Raw genomic sequence first — 19,539 nt, forward strand, 5'->3', positions numbered from 1 at the left:
ATTTAAACACACTTTTAAAAAATGTACCATGTTATTTAAATAATAAACATCTTTGATAGCCTTAATCCTGTTACAGAAAATAACGGACATTTTATCTTTAAATGAAAATATTATTTCCCTGATTAAAAAATATTGTTAACTATTTAAATAAAGGTTTAATAAGGTAAGTTTGAACAGATTTTAAAAAAATTAACAATGATATTTAAATAAAACCATCTTTGATAGCCGTAACCTTGTTACAGATAATAATGCACATTTAATCTTTAAATTTTCCTGATTGAATAATAATAATAACAAAATAATAATAAATGGAAATATTATTTTCCTGATTAAATAACATTGTTGACTGTTTTAAAATCATTTAATTACATGGTAAAATTCAGCACACTTAAAACATGTGCAATTTTATTTAAATAACAATAATTGGATTTTAGTTACTGCTATGTACTTTAAAAATATTTTATCTTAATTTTTGAATTGTTAATTGTTTGGCTATCAGTTGAGCTAATTTGTTAATGTTTAATTATAAAATAAATTTAAAAAAAACGTTCATATATAAGCATTTTAAGGGTTGGGGATATCATAGACAGGACTTCAACCAAAGGCTAAAATATGGTTTGCATATTAGAAATAAAAGGGTAGTCCTTAACTCCTCGTAAGTGTTAATTGCATGGCCATCAGTCATCGCCAATTGGGGCTGGAGGCACCTCTGCGGACACTGTCGTCGAGTGCCAGGAGTGCTTGCCTGCCAGGATGAATGGGCTCCTAATTGAGATAAGAGTGACGCAGGCTGCTGCCTCAGGCGATGAGAAATGGACCTAGGATGTGCCAACTCAAACAGAAAAAAATAACACTTTCGCTGGCACTTTCTCCGGCGATGTTCGAGCCAAACAAATTAGCGGGCCCAGAAGTGACCAGCAGTATGTCTGGCGAACCCTGATTATTGGCAATCCAAGGGAATGGGGCCGGGGGTTGGAGAAAGGATAATGGCAAGGGTAAACTGACCCACAAACACGATTAAGGGGCCCAAGGACATGGCCTCGTGTTGGGGGTAAATCTTTGTGTGTTCGCTGCTGTTGTCTCTGCAATCATTCAAGCGCAGACAAATGCCCTGGTGTTTGTTTATGTCAACATTGTGTCCTATGCCACTTTGACCCACTACACACACTCTCACTCTCACATGCTCTTCATCCTCCACGATTTTTACCCATTTTCCTGGCTTTTTTTTCTATTTTTTTTCAGGACATCACCAACATAATGGCTCTCATCAGCTGAAAACTGAAATCCAAGAGAAAGCAGCTAACTAACGAGAGCGCCGTCCACAAACCGGATTGAATAGTCGTTTAAACTGTCATCATTCTCCGTGTGCCAATGATTTGCGAGCCCCCAACCGAAAAACATTTTCCACTGGCTGGACTCTCGACCGGATTGTAGTGGTCACCGAAAGTAGCCAGAGATTTATTTCTCTTTGACCGCATTAGCCTGAGCTCTTCCAGACCCATAAATCTTAATTAAATCCCTATCTCTATCGTTAAACAATAGGCTTTAGTTGCATTTCTAGTTTTACTCGATTTGTCCAGTCAAATGCCCACTTATCATGTGTTATTTATAATATCTAGCGAAAGTTGTCTAAATTTATCTAAATTTAAAAGAAATTAAATTTTTTGTTATACCCATTCTTTTGCTTGTTGCTAAAATTGGCAAACCTATATGTACATATAAGTACAAACTATAATTTGGCTGTAAATCTTGTTGGTCGTAAAATCAATGAATCTATAATAAACAATAATTGTGTATAATTATTCTGCCCCTGACTTTCGAGAGCTCATCAAATTGGCAATTATTAAAATTGACTTATATTACCGCAAAATATAATTTATGATGGCAAATGTTTGCCATTCAATGATAGAGAATATATCTATTTTATTTTTCTGGCTTGTGAAAGGAACTTGAAAGATTTAAAACATTTTCTAAGGTTTTCATCTGCAAATAAAAGGCTAATTGAATCAAGATCCCTTAGCAAACTTGAGGATGCGTTCCTGTATCTGCTGGCTAAACATTCGCACCAAACTCTCGGCCACGCTAACTTGGCTGTAGGCCAGGGCACAGATGGGTTTGCTGTTCCTCATCTTGTCGGCGATGGCCAGAGTCCAGTCGATCTCGTGGGGATGAGTCTGACCCTTGACAAACCGGGCGAACATCTCCGGCAGCCAAATGGCACCATCCCGGCAGTAGGTACACTGCTTGCAGGTGTGCTTCTCGAAGAACTGGATGGAGCGCAGCATCACCGCCAAAGGATCGCTGTCCTTGCTCATTACGATGACAGATCCACATCCCAAGCCGCTGCCCGCCGAGATCAGGCAATCAAAGTCCATGAGAACCTCCGTGGCAGTTGGTGGATTCAAGAGAGGTGTGGACAGACCACCTGGAAATACAGCCGCCAGATTATCCCAACCGCCTTTGACTCCACCAGCATGACGTTCTATTAGATCCTTCAGCGGAATGGACATCTCCTCCTCCACAGTGCAGGGATTATTAACCTCACCGCTGATGCAATAGAGTTTGGTGCCCGTGTTGTAACCGCGACCCAATCCGGCCCACCATTTGGCACCCCTTCGCAAAATGGTGGGCACTACGGCAATGGACTCGGCGTTGATCACCAAGCAGGGGTGATTAAAGTAACCCTTCTCGGTGAGAAAGGGTGGACGACGTCGTGGTCTGCCCAGTTCGCCCATTAAGCAATTAATCATGGCCGTCTCCTCGCCACATAAATACCGATCTCCCCGCTGGACCATCACATCGAACTTGATGCCCGTTCCGCAGGCATCATCCCCCAGCAGACCTTGATGATAGGCCTCGGCCAGGGCAAAGTGCAGGTTGCAAGCCTCGTTGTAGAACCGATTCCGGATGTATACGACGGCCCTGCCGCATCCCATGGCCACGCCCACCAGGAGCATGCCCTCGATCAGTTTGTGCGGCTCGTGGCGTAGGATCTCCCGATCCTTGCAGGTTCCCGGCTCTCCTTCGGCGCAGTTCACGATGACAACCTTGGGTATCTTTTCGGACTTGGTCTTCCGGAGGAACTCCCACTTCAGTCCGGCATAGAAGCCAGCTCCTCCACGTCCACGCAGTCCGCTCTTGCTTACCTGGTCCATAATCCATTCGGGACCCTGCTCCAGGAGATCCCCGGTGCGATGCCAATCTCCACGCTCGCAGGCTCCCTCCAACCGCCAATCGTGGCGTCCATAGAGATTCTGGAAGACCCGATCGCAGTCATCCAGCGGACCAAACTTCTTCTTGGTATTCGGTTTATATCCTTTCGGTGTGACGGAAATCTTGGGCCGATCTGGACCCAACTTTGTGGACTTTTCCGACTCCTTGACAGCCTCCTTAGCCCGAGTTTGAACCAGACGCAGTTGCTCTTTCCACCGAGACGGCAAATTGCCATTCAAAATCTTACGAAACATTTTCTGGGCTTGTAAAATAGATAACATGTTTTGGTCTGTTCTTAAAAAGCCAGGAAGTGGAATGGCAATTTACTCAACGAATGCTACTGCGAGCACTACCTTACAAAAAATACTGCAATTAAAATTCCCTATAACATAGTTGAACTGAGCCACATTTTAAATAAAATTTCTTTTACTATCCTTTTGTGGTTTATAATATACTATTTAAAATCCAATCGTTTTCAATTTGTCTTACTAGAATCAAGTTATTGCTGTAGATACACATGTTCATATTCCAGATTTAAATCTATTTGCCTGACAAATGATGACAGCGGGTGGTTTCATCCTTGTAAGACGAGCCGTGCTCTATTTTATTCAAATTTGGGCTCAAATTAGAAACTGAAGGCCAGATCTAAGCCAGCATTTGGCCCAAAATCCTTTTTTAAACGAGTTTTCTTGCCCAAAAGACCATACACATAGACGGACAGCAAAGTAAATACGTCGGGGCCAAAGTTGGTCGACGACAAATTGGAAGACTGAAAGTAGCGCAACAAATGCTGCCATAACGACAATGGGACAATAAATTCAGGAATATACCGGCAGCACACCCCACAATCGCCCACAATCACCCACAACCACCCACATGGCAGATGCGAGGCACTTTCCCCAATGCGACGACATGTGCGAATGCGTATACGTAATTTTCTATGAATCGAGCAACAGCAGCAGAAGCAGTGGCACAGACAGCCCCTTTCAATTTATGCAGCCATCCGACAGCAATTCGCCTTTAATGGCAGCCAACAAAAGGCAGCCCGAAACCAGATGAACTGGAGACGAGGATGTGGTATTTGGTACCTAGTAGCTCTTACCTGTTACCTGTTACCAGGACCAGCAACCTGAGAGGGTTTCAATTAGCGAGCTTTGTGTCCCAAAATGAAATGGTACTCGCACGCAAATGAGTTGCCAGCGACAAACTGGAGTCTCGCCTCCCGGCCAACTCATTAGCATAGACTAATGGGCGCCATGAGGAGCATCCTGAGGGGTTCCCAAGATGCACTCCTGCTGCATTAAGAGATTTCGTGCAGGTGGCCCCAGCAACCCACAAATCACGGATTTAATTGGCGGAATTGTTGGCTTAGGACTGCGGAGAAATTTAAGCTATGAGACACAATTGGCCAACAGTTTGGGTCTTGCTTTAAGGAGACTACACTTGCAGTTAAGCCACTTGAAAAATATATTCGTTGTCGTTATTATTATTCTTAGATTCAAATTTGTCGTTTTTATATATTCTTGCAGGTAATTATTTTAATAGCATTGCATGGTTTCACTTAATTAAAATCATTCGTATATAACAGACAACGGATATGCATAGGATTTTAATATAAACTAAAAATATATTTTTATATATGAATATAAATTATTATAAATTATTATATATAAATTATTATAAATAAATATTATATATATATATAAATAAATTATATATAACGATATTATAAAGTTGTCCGATTGATACATAATAGTATTTAAAATTCTAAAATGGTATACCCCAGAGTAGAATATCAAATAATAATAGCTGAACCTAAAAACGTGTTAAATTATAAAAGTGAAAAAGCTTGGAAGCTCACAAATATAAATTGCATTAGCAAAAATTACGATAAACTTAGAGATCGGGATTTCAGATGTTCACTCCCCAGTGAATGCAGTTCCTTTACAGAGATAAATATTCAAGGACATTGTTTTTGAATTGAGAACATTCGTTCTTAAAACCGTGTAAGTACCTGTAGGTATCAATGTTGTCAATATTAGTACGAAATGGTGAGAAGAGAAAAGTATACTTAAGTTTACTTTAAAAATTTTTGATAATTATACCCTACTGACTGGACTAATAGTTTAGTTGTTGTATTAAACAATGTAAGTACCGTCAATTCAACTTGATTTAAACACAATGAAAACATTTTCAACTTCAAATATGTTGCTCCATTTTTAAGAACATTTTCAACTCAGATGAGAACGTCAGAATTCTCTCTGTGTTGATATGCTAAATCTTTGTATTTTAGAATGTAGAATAACCAACCATGACCTCGAATTCAAAACCATTAGATTTATATTTTCTTATTTATGATTTTTTCAACATTACTATACTACACTATATAGTATTTTTTTAGGTGTTTGCCCCCTCGACCCCAATCCTAGAAGGTAAACTGCAATCCCCCGCCAGAAGTCGAGTTGTCGCTACCCTTGCGGGAGGTGTTTGTGTTTGTTTTATGAGCTCAGTTTGCTCAGCTCTGGTTGATTTCGTTATTATTATTGCTGGGTAATGTTTTATGGCCACTTTGTGGCTGTTTTCACACTCAGTCGGCCAAAGACCACAAAGCCACCGACCAAAAACAATCAGGACAGCAGGCGCTGAACACTTTTCTGCGCCACGAAAAGCAAACAATCAACGCACACCGGAGATTAGCTCTAATGGAGTAGCCATTCCTGTTTCGGTTTCAGTCCACAAAATAACTGAACAGATCCCATCGCGGAATTCACTCACTTGTTTGCATTAGCAAATGCATTGTGTACTCCCTCTGGGGGCTTTTGTATTATGTGTTGAATACATTAACGATTGGATATTTTAGGTACACTACGGCTAACTAGTTGTTCGTTTACGTTTATTTAACAAATACCTATGTTCTAACAAGGTTTTGAAAACAGCTGTAATCCAAAAATGAATCATTCCTTATAGTTCATTTGAATGGGCGCTACTCCCAGGATCACTACAACTTCTTTATAGAGTATTTAATGGTTGTGGCAACACTACAACTTCTTTATAGAGTATTTAATGGTTGTGGCAAGCGACATTCCTACCGAAAATTTATAGACGCACATGCCTGTGCTTTTTGTGTCCTTGTTTTCCATGTGTTGCAAAGTGATTTATCAACCATTAAATGGTATGTAGGTGAACTATGCCGAGGACAATTAAATCCGAAATAATGAACCTACACAATTTATCGATATTCAGAGTGATTGGATTTCCCTATTTTTGATAAACCACTTTTTTATGCTAATTACTGGGTTACGTGCAGCTGAAGAATCACAAGCTTAAATGGCCCTAACAGACTCTCAACTAACTGCATTTACCGCACATTTGACACTTGCCACATGTGCCAACGAGTCGATATTGGCACACTAAACTAAACAGCAATCAATAGACGCCCCAAGGACACTGCCGCCGCCATCGACTTTAAATAAGCTAATTTACATGCACACATGGAGCTCCTGGTGGCAATTTGTAAGCGTCGACGACAATGCCAGCAAATTTACAGCCCACGGAGGCAGTTGCAAGTGCCGCAGCTGCACATTAATGGCCTGGTTGGCCCACTGGCATCCCAGCTTCAAGTACCAGACCCTCCAGACCCACCAGACCCACCAGACCCACCAGACCCACCATAACCACCAGATCCTCCACTCAGACCCCAGACGATTGTGGTTTGTCTTCAGTCAACCAGCCAGATGCTGCTTGTTTTTGCCATCAGACATCAACTCATTATCGAGCCAGGAATTGAGCAGTTCATCCAACTGTTGCATTGCTTGGTATTGGTTTTTGGGTTTAAGGGAGATTCATGAATTAATTAATTAAGATTCAAAATCCAAGAACCAAACCGCTTCCAGATTTTATGGCTTTAGGCTACGAAGTATAAGATACAAATATTTTTGTTGTGGAAATTAGTCCAGCCTTAATACTTGTAGCTACTTCAGGGATTTTCAAGCAGATTTAAAAGCAGTATGTATGCCTCTCTTTTTGGTATTTTTACTCCAACTAGTTTTCAATCCGGATTTAGACTTTAGGAAATTGCATTTTTGAGGGCCAAAGTTTGCTCAGCCAACCTACATTTATTCAAAGACAAAAGATTTTAACCACCAGAGCAAATATTGTTGAATGTTTAACAAGAGGAAAACCAGAAAAGTTAGATTTACACCAGCTTTACTGTTCCTCAATGGCTTTCCACTTTTTGTAGCACACTTCTGAGGGCAGCGCATTAAAGGTGCCAACTTCAGGCATTAAAATGTAAAAGCAATCTCGGTTATGGGCAAACAACAGGTACCAGGTAGCCAGGTAGCCGAGTGAAAGAACGCAGGTGAGAACCGTAAAATTCACATTTAAAGGCGGCAAACACAAAAAGGGATAAATGTCCGTGAGTGGGGGCCCCATAAACAAAACTGAAAGTATTTATAACATGCAAACACGCCGTGGTGGACCATGGTCATTTGCATGCTGACCCCACAAATATGCATGTATGTATGCATGAATGTGCTGTATGGAGTGGAAAAAGGGGTGAAGGGTCAGCGCCTGCAAGTTAATCACGTGCCATGAAAAGTCACGCGTACTTCCCAACTGGCGACCCCTGCAAAAAGCTTTGAACATGGGCAGACAATTTCAAAAGTCGTGAAATCAGGACAGCCGAATACATGCAAGTAAATGTGTAATAATGCACAGGAAAACACCAAAAAACAACCAGTGCAACGAATTGAGGTTGCACAAGTTTTGGAGGTCAGAAAACAAAACTTTAAGACCAACAACAGCGAAAGCCAAACAACGTTAAAATTGCAATCTGAAAAAAAACACAACCTTAAGAAAATCTAAAAATTTATCGCCGTTATATAGCGCTAGTTGCTCCCATTTAATAGGCAAAAAATAAAGTTTTTGAATTCCATGTGATATGTCGCGAAAGCAACGTAACTTAATTGGATCCAAAGAGTACTTAAAGCCAGTCATGGACATCCAGTCTGTTCCAATAGTTCATTTCACTACACCATGTTATGGCCATAGTGGTGGCCATAAAAATGTCCAATTCCGACAATGCGTGTCAAGCTCTTGGAAACCAAAGAAATTTTATTTGCGACCATTTTACGACCAGTTCTTTTGATGGCAACAACATGCACTAGCAAACTTTCCACTATTTATAACACTCAATTACCGACCGTGATTCTGAAACTCGGGTTTAATACGAGTGATTTGAATATTAAAGCCATGGTAAAAGCACACTCATTATAATAATAAATTATGGAATTAACACCGTGGCTAAGGGTAAAGTTTCTCTGGATAATTATTTTTCAATTTGGATTTAATGGGTGTTATTTGAATATTTAATATTATGGCTGGGGAAATTCAAATGTGTTTCTGAATAAACCGATGATATGGTATAATAACTCTCACTATAAAAGTTTTAAAGAAGTTTCTATTGGTGGATGAATATATTTGGGATTACCACACCTTACTATCGTTATTATAACTTAAAGACTTAATATTAGTGCTAAAGAAGTTTCCGTGTGTATTAAATCAATCTTTAGTACTCACTCAAATGCCCCAGGAACCAACGAAACTAAAGCATTTTAAGCACGGCTTCCCAAGGTCAGACCGTTTTCCCCGCCATTATGTTTTTACCTATGTTTGAACATCCCCATCCTTTGTCCGGGTCTTTCCTTTTACGGGGTCACGCGCATAAATAAATTTAAAAATCCGTCCCATTCGTTGCAATGGCACGTCAACAGTTTTCCCCGGTCCACTCCAGACGTGTGGGGGAAATAAGTTTTCCACTTTCTTATGCACGTAACTTCGGGTGCAAGTTCTTGGGTTTGGCGTATGCCACATGACATGGACAGTGTCTTATGGGTGAGCACTATGCAGCGGAGTGTTGGATAACTTGGAAATGTTACGCCATACTCGGGAATTTGGGCCATTAAGAGGCTTATGTCCGGTTCAAAGGTGTGTTTGTCGGTTTAATGTGAAAATCTTGTTTAAACTTTAAACCGATTTTCATATTTGCCGAGTAGGCCGCATGGAACAATGGCACCCAAAGCGAACAACTGATCCCAAAACCCAAATCGCCAATATGCCGCCTCTGAATAAACGGTGGGCGGTTGGGAAGGGTTGGTTCTGTTTGGTTTGGATTGTGTTGTGGGCAGCAATTCACAGGATTTGCATTTAACAGGGTCCGCAAATGCGGACGGCCAGGAGCCCCATGTTTGCCAATACTCATTCGCCACCCGGGCACTCAAAACGCTTTCCGAGCACAATGAATTGAGGATTGTGTGCGGATGAATGGAGCCGAAGGTGCAGGAAGCAGTAGAGGGAGTGGAATATAAAACCTATTACAAAATATGTTTGTGTTTCATTAAAAATTTAAGACCCTCCCTCCACCAACGAAAAATAAAAAGCAAAGCGCCCTGTTTATGACATGCGACAAATTTATTTTACCCAGGCCATTTGTATTAAAAATTCTTCACTGATAAAGTTATAAAAACGAGCATGTTATGTTGTGACAAAAAGCAAGTAAGCGAGTATTTTATATTATGCAGGAGCATTAAAAACAAAATTCAAAAATAACAGACCCTGTTGCAAAATCAATATCTGATGTATGCTATGTATATAGAGTGCGCTAATATTATTGTTGGCAGTGTACGTATGTACATAAGCAATTTATAAAGTGTGAATAGTGTTTTGTGGTGTAAACAAAAAGAAAATTGTTGATTTATAAAGCCGATTACCATATATGATGCTCATAAAGTCCATTAAGCCTACAACACAATAATTTGTGTTTAGATGATGTATAGGTACTTTTATCTGATTTCTGTATAAGCAATGCACCAAACTTTCAACACAATAATAATTAACATTAGCAATTATATTAGAATATATTCGAAAGTATAGTGCTTTACTGAGATCTAATTATTGGATACCCAATGCAAATTCCATTTTATTTGACTATATATCATTTGACTACAATTTATGTAAAACTAGGTTAACAAATAAAGTACACATCTAAGGTCCTCCCAATCTGTCCAATATACCGAAAAAATTTCACTTAACTCCAATCGATAGGGGAAAAGGAAAGCTATTGGTCTGCAGGATGACAGACCATATGATATTGGAAGTCATTAACTTCAGATCCATTCGATTGGCTATCAATATTTGGATTAGGCCAGCATATTTTTCGCGTGTTGCTGGTTGGCAATAAGCCAATCGTAGTAATCTATATTTTATGTATTGATGGTCAGCTGTGGCACCTACTTTATAAGCAAGTATAGTACATTCCCATCCCCCCGAAAACCCCAAGATATTACAGGCACGTGCGCCCAACTGATACGCTTCACTTTATCACATCCAATAAACTTTTACCATTGCATAATACTTTCTGTATTTCATTTATTTACCACACTGAAGTGCACTCTGTTTGGCTATCGTAATAAGTACACATTTTTGTTTTGCCTTTCGGGTCATATATCAGTCTGGACATTTTAATTCGATTCTGTAGGTAAGAGAAGAAAACTTTCGCTCTTGATTTTATTGCACAACTGGATAAGTGAATTGATAAAGAGATAATTCGGTTGTTATCGCACTCGTAACATTCTTATCTGTAGCGGTGACGGTCTCAGATTATGAAGAATAATAAAGTACCTTTTAATTGCAGACCAGAGTCAAAAACCTTTTGGATACAAAAAGTGACTGCCGGCCTGTGTCAATAAAAGAGATTAACTGCCATTAAATTGATGCAGTTTTAAGCCTTTAATAAATTAAATATTGCAATTAAAGCTTCGCGCATTAAGAACTTTATTTTGTTGAGCAAATTTATTGGTAAACATAAGGGGATTTAATTGTTTACCTTTAAAGCACATATAAATCAAAGTAGAAAGGTATTTAAATACGACAAGACCATCCCGTATAATGACGCAATTCGCTTAAAAAGCGGTGCGTGTGCTTAGTTTTCGGTGTTAATCAGCATTTATCTCAGTCAGGAAACTCATCTTGAGAACCTTGAATTCGCTGTTTGCCCTGTCGCTCCTGACGTTCCATCCAAGTCGAAATCTTTATTTGTATCTACGGGGGTGCAGATGTATCTTGTATCTTGTATCTGTAGCTTTGTATCTTTGTATGCTCTGCCGTCTCTGTCTGGCTGTGAGTTTTGTTTGCTTTTGTTTTATTGCGACTTGTTGACGTTCTTATTGCCGCTCTGGCTGTTGTTGTCGGATTCTCAAGTTTACCAACTTGCATAGCAATGAAGCGATATGAATATGCGAGTATGGGGGGTTGTGGCTTGGGATCGGGATCGGGATCCATTTTCTGGCCAGGATTTCGACAGCCATTTTGCCACGTCTTTGTTGCCACTTTTAGCCAGATTCACGATGACATTGTTGCCAACAGCCTGTCATAATTTTCAATTTTATACCGCCGGGCTTTATGCTCTCACCTTACCGAGACTATGGACTCCATGGACTCCGGGGTTTATACATGTATGCATGATTGTACAAGAAACAGTAAGCCGCAAATGTTTGCTCTACGTGTCTTTCTGACGTTCTCCACTTTCCCGGGGAGACTAATGCATTAAGTCGATTTCGCGCTTCAATGGATTTTGTTGCCGCTGCCACAAGTTTTGGCATCCTTCTAGCCGTATATGTCGCCTTGGCTGAGCCACTTTTACACGCTCAATCGAATGGCTCCTCCGACTGGCTGACTGACTGATATTTTTGCCACACATTTGCTCTCGAGAGTCTCGAGAGTCAATGGCACGTTAATAAAACGTCGCCAAACGAGCTGGGATTTTCGTATATTTCGTATTTCGCATTTTCCGATAGTTACCCGCTGGATGCGTAGGAAGCTGGCTCAACCCCTAATCAGGATTCAATTAAGCTTTTTTTAAAGAAAACTTAATCAAACTTCGCTGACCTTTTCCCGCTCCCGGGAAAGCCAATTAAGAGTGGCAACAATGAACGTAAAGTGGGCTAAAAGGGGCAAATCGGGCAGGAGTTTTCATAGCCCGGGCTTAATTAATGTATCAATCTTTGTGTTGTATCCACTCTACGGAATGTCAAACCCTTCATGGGGCAATTAAGAGTTTATTGAAATGTTGACATTGGCCGCAACAGGACACTTTTCGGGGTTAAAGTTTGGCAAGGAAAAGTTCGAGCGTGCTCCTGTGTGGTTCTGTTAAAGGACCTTCCATCATCAGGCGTGTTAACAAGTCGCACGCACATTATTTATAATTTATGTGCATATTTCAAAATGCGTGGCCTTGGGGGAAAGCGAAAAAAAAACAACAGAAAAATAGAGAACAGTTGTCTGGAAAGTTGGGCCGTCCAACTAAATCACATGCATACGTCTTGCGAATGAGTAATGTGGGGCCCGTCACTCAGTCGTCAGTTGGTTTCCCCAAAAACCCCACAAAAACCCCCGAAACCCCACGAAATCCTCCACTACCACTAGCCTGCGTCTTATTAATGTTAATTACTGCTGTTGCTCTACGCAAAGCTCTTTATCCCTTTAAGCCACAACACATTTGCGAGCTTGCCAACAAACTTCAGGCCTAATTTCTGTTAAATTTTTTTCGCCCTGCCACTGACACACTTACAGCCAGAGGCGTCGCTTAAAGGGGGCGGAGATTTTGGGCAACAATTTATGCCGAAAGTTTTGGCAAATTGCTCATTTCAAGCACCGTTTGGTATGCAACACCTTCGCGATATTAGAAAATTCCTGCAGGTGAGAGATTTATGCCAGCCATCGTCCTGCCAATTGCACTCACACTCATCTCAACGGAATTTGCATTCCTTTTGCTTAAAGATCAAAACATTTTATAACTTTGTATTATTGAAGAATTAAGAAGGAAAAATGTTTTAATTACAAATTTAAAAACCATTTAAGTAATACCACCTGCCTTATAGAAGAGCTATCATATATGAAAACTTATTTTAATAATGTTTTTATGGTTTTTCAAGTAAAACACATAGTTCCCATTCTCTGTTAGGTTACCTTTTTTAAAATTTACTAAAATTCTATTATTTTTTAAGTTAAACTGTAATTGTATAACAGTATTTCGCTCTCTGCACAAACGCTCACTAGCGTCCTGCGAAATAATTTGCATTTATCTAGCTGGTCTTACCTGGGAAAACACTTAAAAGACTCGGAAGAAGCGGCCAGGCGGAAAACGTTGGAGCCGTAATACTTGTCTCTGGGTGTAGTTGATGCTGAATAAGCGAAGACGTGGATGCTGTTGCTTTTTTTTTTTATGGTGCTGTTGCTTCTGGGGCTTTTCTCGTAGACACTATTAAGACCTGGATGCCCGAATATTGGATCAAGCATGCTTAAATTTGTTATTCAAGTTCATGCTTTTTGTATTGCTCATTTCAATATGGTTGTTTATAATTGTTGTAATTGTTTTAATGGTTATTATGTCGGACTCCACGAAATGTGTATTCGGGTAAACAATCTAGGGGTTAAACGCCAGCAATTTCAGGTGTTTAGCAATTAAGAATTTTCAAATTATATAATATCCGTGTGTTTGCTTAGTTTCGTTTGATTGCAATTTATTTTAACTACTCGCAAATATTTGGTTCTAGTTTCGGGGCACAAAGGAAAATGGAAATTGAAGGGCCCTCAGGAAGGGGAGATTTTCCACTCTGAGGGGGCACTCGACTTTTGCCATTGGCATTGCCATTGCGTTCAGGCAATGACCCGGAAGTTTTTGGCATTTCATTTATCTCATCTCTGGGCTCTTCGGTCCGCCTCTCTTGCTTTATTTTACAATAATAAACATTTAGCATTTTCATTTTGGCTCTTATGTTTGGTTTACGATTTTAAAGATTTACGATTTAAAGATTTGTTTCCACCCAAGCACTGAAGTAAATAGGCGTTCGCTTGGCCTTCTGCTTATACAGTTGAACTTCTATAGCTCGAAACATTGATGGTTATGATTTGTAGGGATTTTTACTTACTAAAGATAGTAAAGAATGAAAAAAAGGTATCCAAAAAAATGTTGTCTTTCTGAATCTTGGTTTTTCAAAAATACCAAATATCAAAAATGCCAAATATCTAAACATACACTTCAAAACCCTAAGGGGATTTACGTGGCATTATTGCTATTTGCCCTAATCCTTTTTATAAAACTACCTTTGTCCTTTGTCTTTAAGGCAGTTTTCGTTTATTTTACAAATGAAACTTGTATATTTCAATAAATATTTGCATAATAGATATAAATGGAAAGGTTTAGAAAATCAAAGTTATAATCAGGAATATGAAATCTGAATGAATAGAATTTAAAATATCACTTAGGCAAATGAGACTGTTCTAAGAAAAACATAGTCCAAATACTTAGATGTGATGACTAAGAAGGGACTGTTTCTTTGTCGGAAAGTGAACATTTCGCAAGCTTGGAACAGATTCGCTGCATTCCAGGGAATCATTGAGATAATAAAAATATTCTATTTAGTTTATTCCGTTTTTTTCGCCCCACCCCCGCCTCACTTGACTGGTTATGGCATTGTGTTGTCTAAATAATAGAATCGAATGGGGTTAATGGGAGAGAAATGCCGTGTAAGGTCCAGTGGCAGATGCGAAGTGCAATATGGGGAGGGGACTTTTTTAAAAGCAAAATAAGCGATATTAATTTAAATGCATTTTAAATTTATGATAAAATAAAAAAAAATAATCAAAATAAATGGTTTAAGCTTGAAATCATAAATCGAAATTCTTGTTTTAAAATCATATAACATAAAAAATCGTAAAATCCATTTCTCTGTTTCAAGACGGCAAGTCACCCCCTTTTTATCCGCCCCTGATAAAGTACAGCAACAACATAAGTTCATGGAGAGGCCCTGATCAAAGCGGGTGGCGGGGGTTGGAAAAAGAGGGGGAGGCTGGCAATGACGATCGGAGAGCGAGAGGGCAACACACAAAGATGAGAGCGGAGCGAAGAGAGCCGCAAGATATGTACATAGTTCAATGCAAAACCAAACAAATCACCGAAATAAATGCTACGAAAATAAACCATAAAGCCCAAGAACATCGGAGCGTATATTAAATAATATTGTTTTTCTTTCTCATGCAGATTCCGTGGGTGAAAACCGAGTTATGGCGACGACGACTTGGTAAACGCTTTTTGTTATCACTCACGGTGTAATCACATGGCAGCGTTATTTAGTCGAATTATTCTGAAATAAGTGTAATTCTAGCCAATTGCGCGTTTTTGGTACTTTAAACGGGTAACGAGACACGGCACACAAAACAACACACATAAGAGCACTGGCACACGATAACGGTCGTCGGCAAATTTGTTAATTATTTTAAAAATTATTTAAATGCGCGCATCGAACCGCACACGTTGGAGAACCAACAACAAATTAGAGCGACGCTCCGCAAAAACGCTCTCATACACACGCACACACACACACCACCACCAATCAGCTGTTCGTGATCGGCCGCAGCGTTGCCACCTCCTCGAAATTCGGAATAAAATTTTTGAACATCAAAATAACTTTGCCGTTTGCCGTTGACCAAGCGTTTTTCCCAGGTGCTTTAATAATTCACTTTTTTTGCTGTTTACCTAAGTGGAACGCCTGCTGCCTTGGTGACCTTGGGGCCGCACTCACTCCCACTTTTCCGCTTTTAATTGCCGGGCGTTTGCGAGTACAACTTTAAAACACGCACTGCTAACTTATTTTTATTGCAGTCCGCGGCCGCTTTTAGCCAATGGTGCGAAAAATGAGGAGCCACCTAACGGTACAGCAGTCCGAACACGACTAAGCGCAGGATTTCGGAGAAGTTCCTTATATACCGTTACGAAGCGGAGGCTAAAGTAGACAGGACGCAGGCGCAAAGCGGAAACCGTGTCAACTCGCGGCCTCAGGGTCAGGATGTCAGGGAGAGAGCCGCGGAGCCGGAGAGAGAGCACATGCAACAGCATTGCCCGAAACTCACACTCCTCTCAACACCCATCCTCATCCTGAATCGCATGGCCAACTAGGTTGGCGGTAGGTGGCGCTAGAAGGAATTAGGAAACCCATATTCTACGATCCAAGATCAAAGGAATGTGCAAAAGATCATTTTCGAGTTTATATTTTACTTTTAATGCATCATCCTGCAAAAGTGTATTGTGCATCATTTAGATTGAGATTGCATATTTAGCACTCATTCAAAAAAGGCTATTTTAAAACTTAAAGTTGTTTCATGGTTTACTTTTAAAACTTTCTTTTTGAATTCAGATGTACTAAGCAGTTGTTGCCTTATTCCACTTAGCAATTCAATGCGTTAAGTATAGCTTGTAGGTTTTAATTTTACTATTTTAATCTTATCAAAACTAACGACTTAAACTAAATACCTATTCATGTTAATAAATATGTTACAATAAAATCAACCAAAGCTTTGTATGTCAAATAATTTTAGCTCAATTGCCTGCGCAGATGCCGCTCCCGTTTCCATTCCTGCACTTTTTCCCGCTGCATATCGCTCCGCGTTCGTCTCTGCTGATATATGGGATCTCTTCTTCGTACAGCGTTTAAATCATAGGCTCCAAAGTGAGTCACCCTTGCCGGTTGCTGTTCGATTCCCAACCCAGTGCGTTGCTTGCGAAGAACGGTCTTCACTGGGTACAGTCGTCCACTTTTACTGGGTCCCAATCCGTGCTCCTGATCCCAGCCTTGTTTAACCATCAACTGGAGTCCCCGATTCTTGGCGGAAATATTAAACTTGTGTAGTTTATGGGCGGGCAGGGCTTTTAGATTGAACTGGTGCACGGTGGAGGTTTGATGATCTGGCCATGGGGTCTCCTTGTAGTCCCTTTTGCAGATTTCGCAGTAAAATGGACTGTTGATATCCACGGACTCCTCCCCGTCACTGCCTTCAGCATAAGTGGGTTGAGTTTGCAAAAGTTGAACCACTTCCAAGTGACCTTTTCGCTGGGCCAGCTCAAGAGCTGTATTTCCGGATTTGTCTGCTATCTCCACATGGACTCCTTTCTGAAGAAGCCAAGCCACTGTCTCCGCGGCTCCTTCACAGGCAGCCATCATCAAGGCAGTCCAGCCAAAGGAATCGCGGGAATTCAGATCCTCTTCGTAGATCTCCATTTGGGTCAGCTCCTCCACTTGGTTGCTTGTTGCCAAACGGAAGAACTTGCTCTTATCAAATGGCAGTTTGGGCTTCTTCGTAACAACTTTTGCTTCCTTTCTTTTACTAGAACTGAGAGGTGAAACTTGGCTGGTGGTAGGAGCATCCAGGACTTCCTTGTAGAACTCCTGAGCCTCCGCGCCGTTTAGACCATTAATTTGGTGCTTAACCGCTTTCGGGGACTCGGGAACACTATCCGGATCTCCTGCACGGACGAACCGCTTGAGTTGCAGTGGCAGTGTGGTCAGGGCCAGCCAATTTGGATGCAGTTCTCCGGACGAATTCATTGAGCTGATGGTTGTATTCTTTTTTGTTTTGATGATCCAATAGTTGTTTTTTGTAAATAAACATTTAACATATGTGATCCAGGGCTGCCAAAGCGATTGTCTGTTATCGATAAGCCCAAGACATCGTCCTTAGCGATAGAAAGTTACTGTATACTCGATAGGCCACAGATATTCTGTAAAGGGAAAGTTTCCGTTTTATTTCAATTTGGATTAAATAAAATTTTAATATAACTTATTTTAAAAATTATAACATGAGCAGTGTGAATTCTTACGGTAAAAACTGATCATTAAGGATATTTATTAATAAGGGCTTTTTAAAAAATATCTTTATCAAGTTCGCTTAAGGAATGTCAATATTCCCAAAAATCCTCTGTCTATTTGTAATCAATAAGAGATCATGTAATTTTGGTAAAAGCATTAAATTTATTATATTCTTGCAGAGGGTATTTTAATATTCGTCAGAAGCTTGTAACGCAACGAAGGAGACGTTTCCGACCCTAGAAAGTATATATATTCTTGATCAGCATCACTAGACCGTCTGTCCGTCAGTTTTAAAGCTATAGTCGGAACCAGCCGGATCGGACACTATTTCTTATATCTCCCATAGGAATAATCGGAAAAAAATTGTAAAAATTATATCTTTGGTTTTCTAACATAAAACCTCCTACGCTTGGAATAACATTTTTAAAGTAGTTCTGAATTTCGAATTTTATTTTATCAAAATCGGACGACTATGTCATATAGTTGTAATAGGAACGATCGAAAAATTGGTGGGAAAATAATATACAACAAATTATAGCTTCGGTGTTTTTTTGACACACTATCTTATACTATTGGGAATATAACTTTCTGTATTTTTAAGAATTTCGAATTAAATAATATAATTATAGCTGCAAGGGTATACAACCTTCGGCTTGCCGAAGGTATCTTCCTTTCTGGTTTTCGATGTTTATGGTCATCTGGTTTTATGAATGCTGTTTAAATTTAAATTAGAAGCTAAGTCTATACAAAAATATTATTTTCCTCGAAATGCATTTTATTTCCTGTGATTAAAATTTTTGGTTTTTCCAAATAAGCCATAAAAATTTGGTGTGGCGATTAATTTATGTTCCTATCAAATCTGCAGACGCAAAGCTCTAGTGCCATCAAAATTTGCGTATAAATAAGCCAGTCTGCGAAATAGATTTTAGTTCCAAAACATAAATCAACATGAAATTATTGGTGAGTTAACTAGTCAGTGAAAAAAATACCCTAAACTAAAATTCTTCTGGCTTTCAGATCGTCATGTTTGCCTTAGTGGCTGCTGTGTTTGGTTTTCCTTGTCACCAACGACAGCGTATTACCTTTCAACAGACGCTTCCCCCGCAATATGTAGAAGTCCACACTCCTCGACATCAACCCATACCTCAAATAATAAATATGTACACCAGTTATCCCACCGAATATGGTAGATATTCGTCAGTTGGACTAGGCGGGATTCAAAATCCCTTCTTATATAATCAGAAAGCAAGACAACAGAGTCCAACCAAATAAAAACATAAGTCTATAAAAAAATATGTTAGACATATATGTGGCAGCACAACATTGTGCATATAAGATAATAAACAAAAATGTTAAATTATACAATTTTTTTCCTTTTACATTGCAAAACGCAAAAACGTTACGGAAAACGAATTTTTTTAGTTTTGAGAACGACATAGTGTTCTTTAATTCTGATATTAAAACTGTGGGCGCCGCAGAATATTGGAATCATTAAAATAAACTTCGCACTAAATCAAATCCTTTAAAAATCCTTTAAAATTGCTCAAGAACTAAGAACTATCGATATGGTCTTGAACATCGATTTTTTTTAGCATGACCTTTTTATATTTTTGGTATATTTCAA

General features: G+C 39.6%; 3 protein-coding genes across 5 annotated transcripts in view; all 3 read right to left on the reverse strand.

The window, feature by feature from the left end:
- Trpm (transient receptor potential cation channel, subfamily M) overlaps nt 1-15,825 on the reverse strand; it is a 53,314-nt gene extending 37,489 nt beyond the window's left edge. Inside the window, exons 1-2 of one of the 3 annotated variants that reach the window (XM_070994791.1) lie at nt 15,809-15,825; nt 13,370-13,696 (exon numbers count right to left, since the gene is read on the reverse strand). The gene's annotated coding sequence lies outside the window, so the exon portion shown is untranslated. Of the gene's footprint in view, nt 1-13,369; nt 13,697-15,378; nt 15,596-15,808 lie in introns of those variants that run through there. The other 2 variants (XM_070994790.1, XM_036814238.3) reach the window with 2 other exon arrangements.
- On the reverse strand, nt 1,887-3,548 carry ND-51L2 (NADH dehydrogenase (ubiquinone) 51 kDa subunit-like 2). The gene has a single exon (XM_017085292.4). It carries the CDS (start codon nt 3,492-3,494, stop codon nt 2,007-2,009), a length of 1,488 nt encoding a protein of 495 aa, XP_016940781.3. The 5' UTR covers nt 3,495-3,548; the 3' UTR covers nt 1,887-2,006.
- A 694-nt stretch (nt 15,826-16,519) lies between the features above and the next one.
- Nucleotides 16,520-17,719, reverse strand: LOC108017872 (G patch domain and ankyrin repeat-containing protein 1 homolog). The gene has a single exon (XM_017085033.4). The coding sequence runs from the start codon at nt 17,652-17,654 to the stop codon at nt 16,644-16,646; it is 1,011 nt and encodes a 336-aa protein (XP_016940522.3). The 5' UTR covers nt 17,655-17,719; the 3' UTR covers nt 16,520-16,643.
- Nucleotides 17,720-19,539: the final 1,820 nt, after the last annotated feature.

This window comes from Drosophila suzukii, chromosome 2R (assembly GCF_043229965.1).
Source record: "Drosophila suzukii chromosome 2R, CBGP_Dsuzu_IsoJpt1.0, whole genome shotgun sequence".
In the NCBI taxonomy this organism is placed as follows: Eukaryota; Metazoa; Arthropoda; class Insecta; order Diptera; family Drosophilidae; genus Drosophila; species Drosophila suzukii.

Coding starts and splice junctions, on each gene's coding strand:
- ND-51L2 (XM_017085292.4), bottom strand. CDS start 3,494: ATGTTATCTATTTTACAAGCCCAGAAAATGTTTCGTAAGATTTTGAAT.
- LOC108017872 (XM_017085033.4), bottom strand. CDS start 17,654: ATGAATTCGTCCGGAGAACTGCATCCAAATTGGCTGGCCCTGACCACA.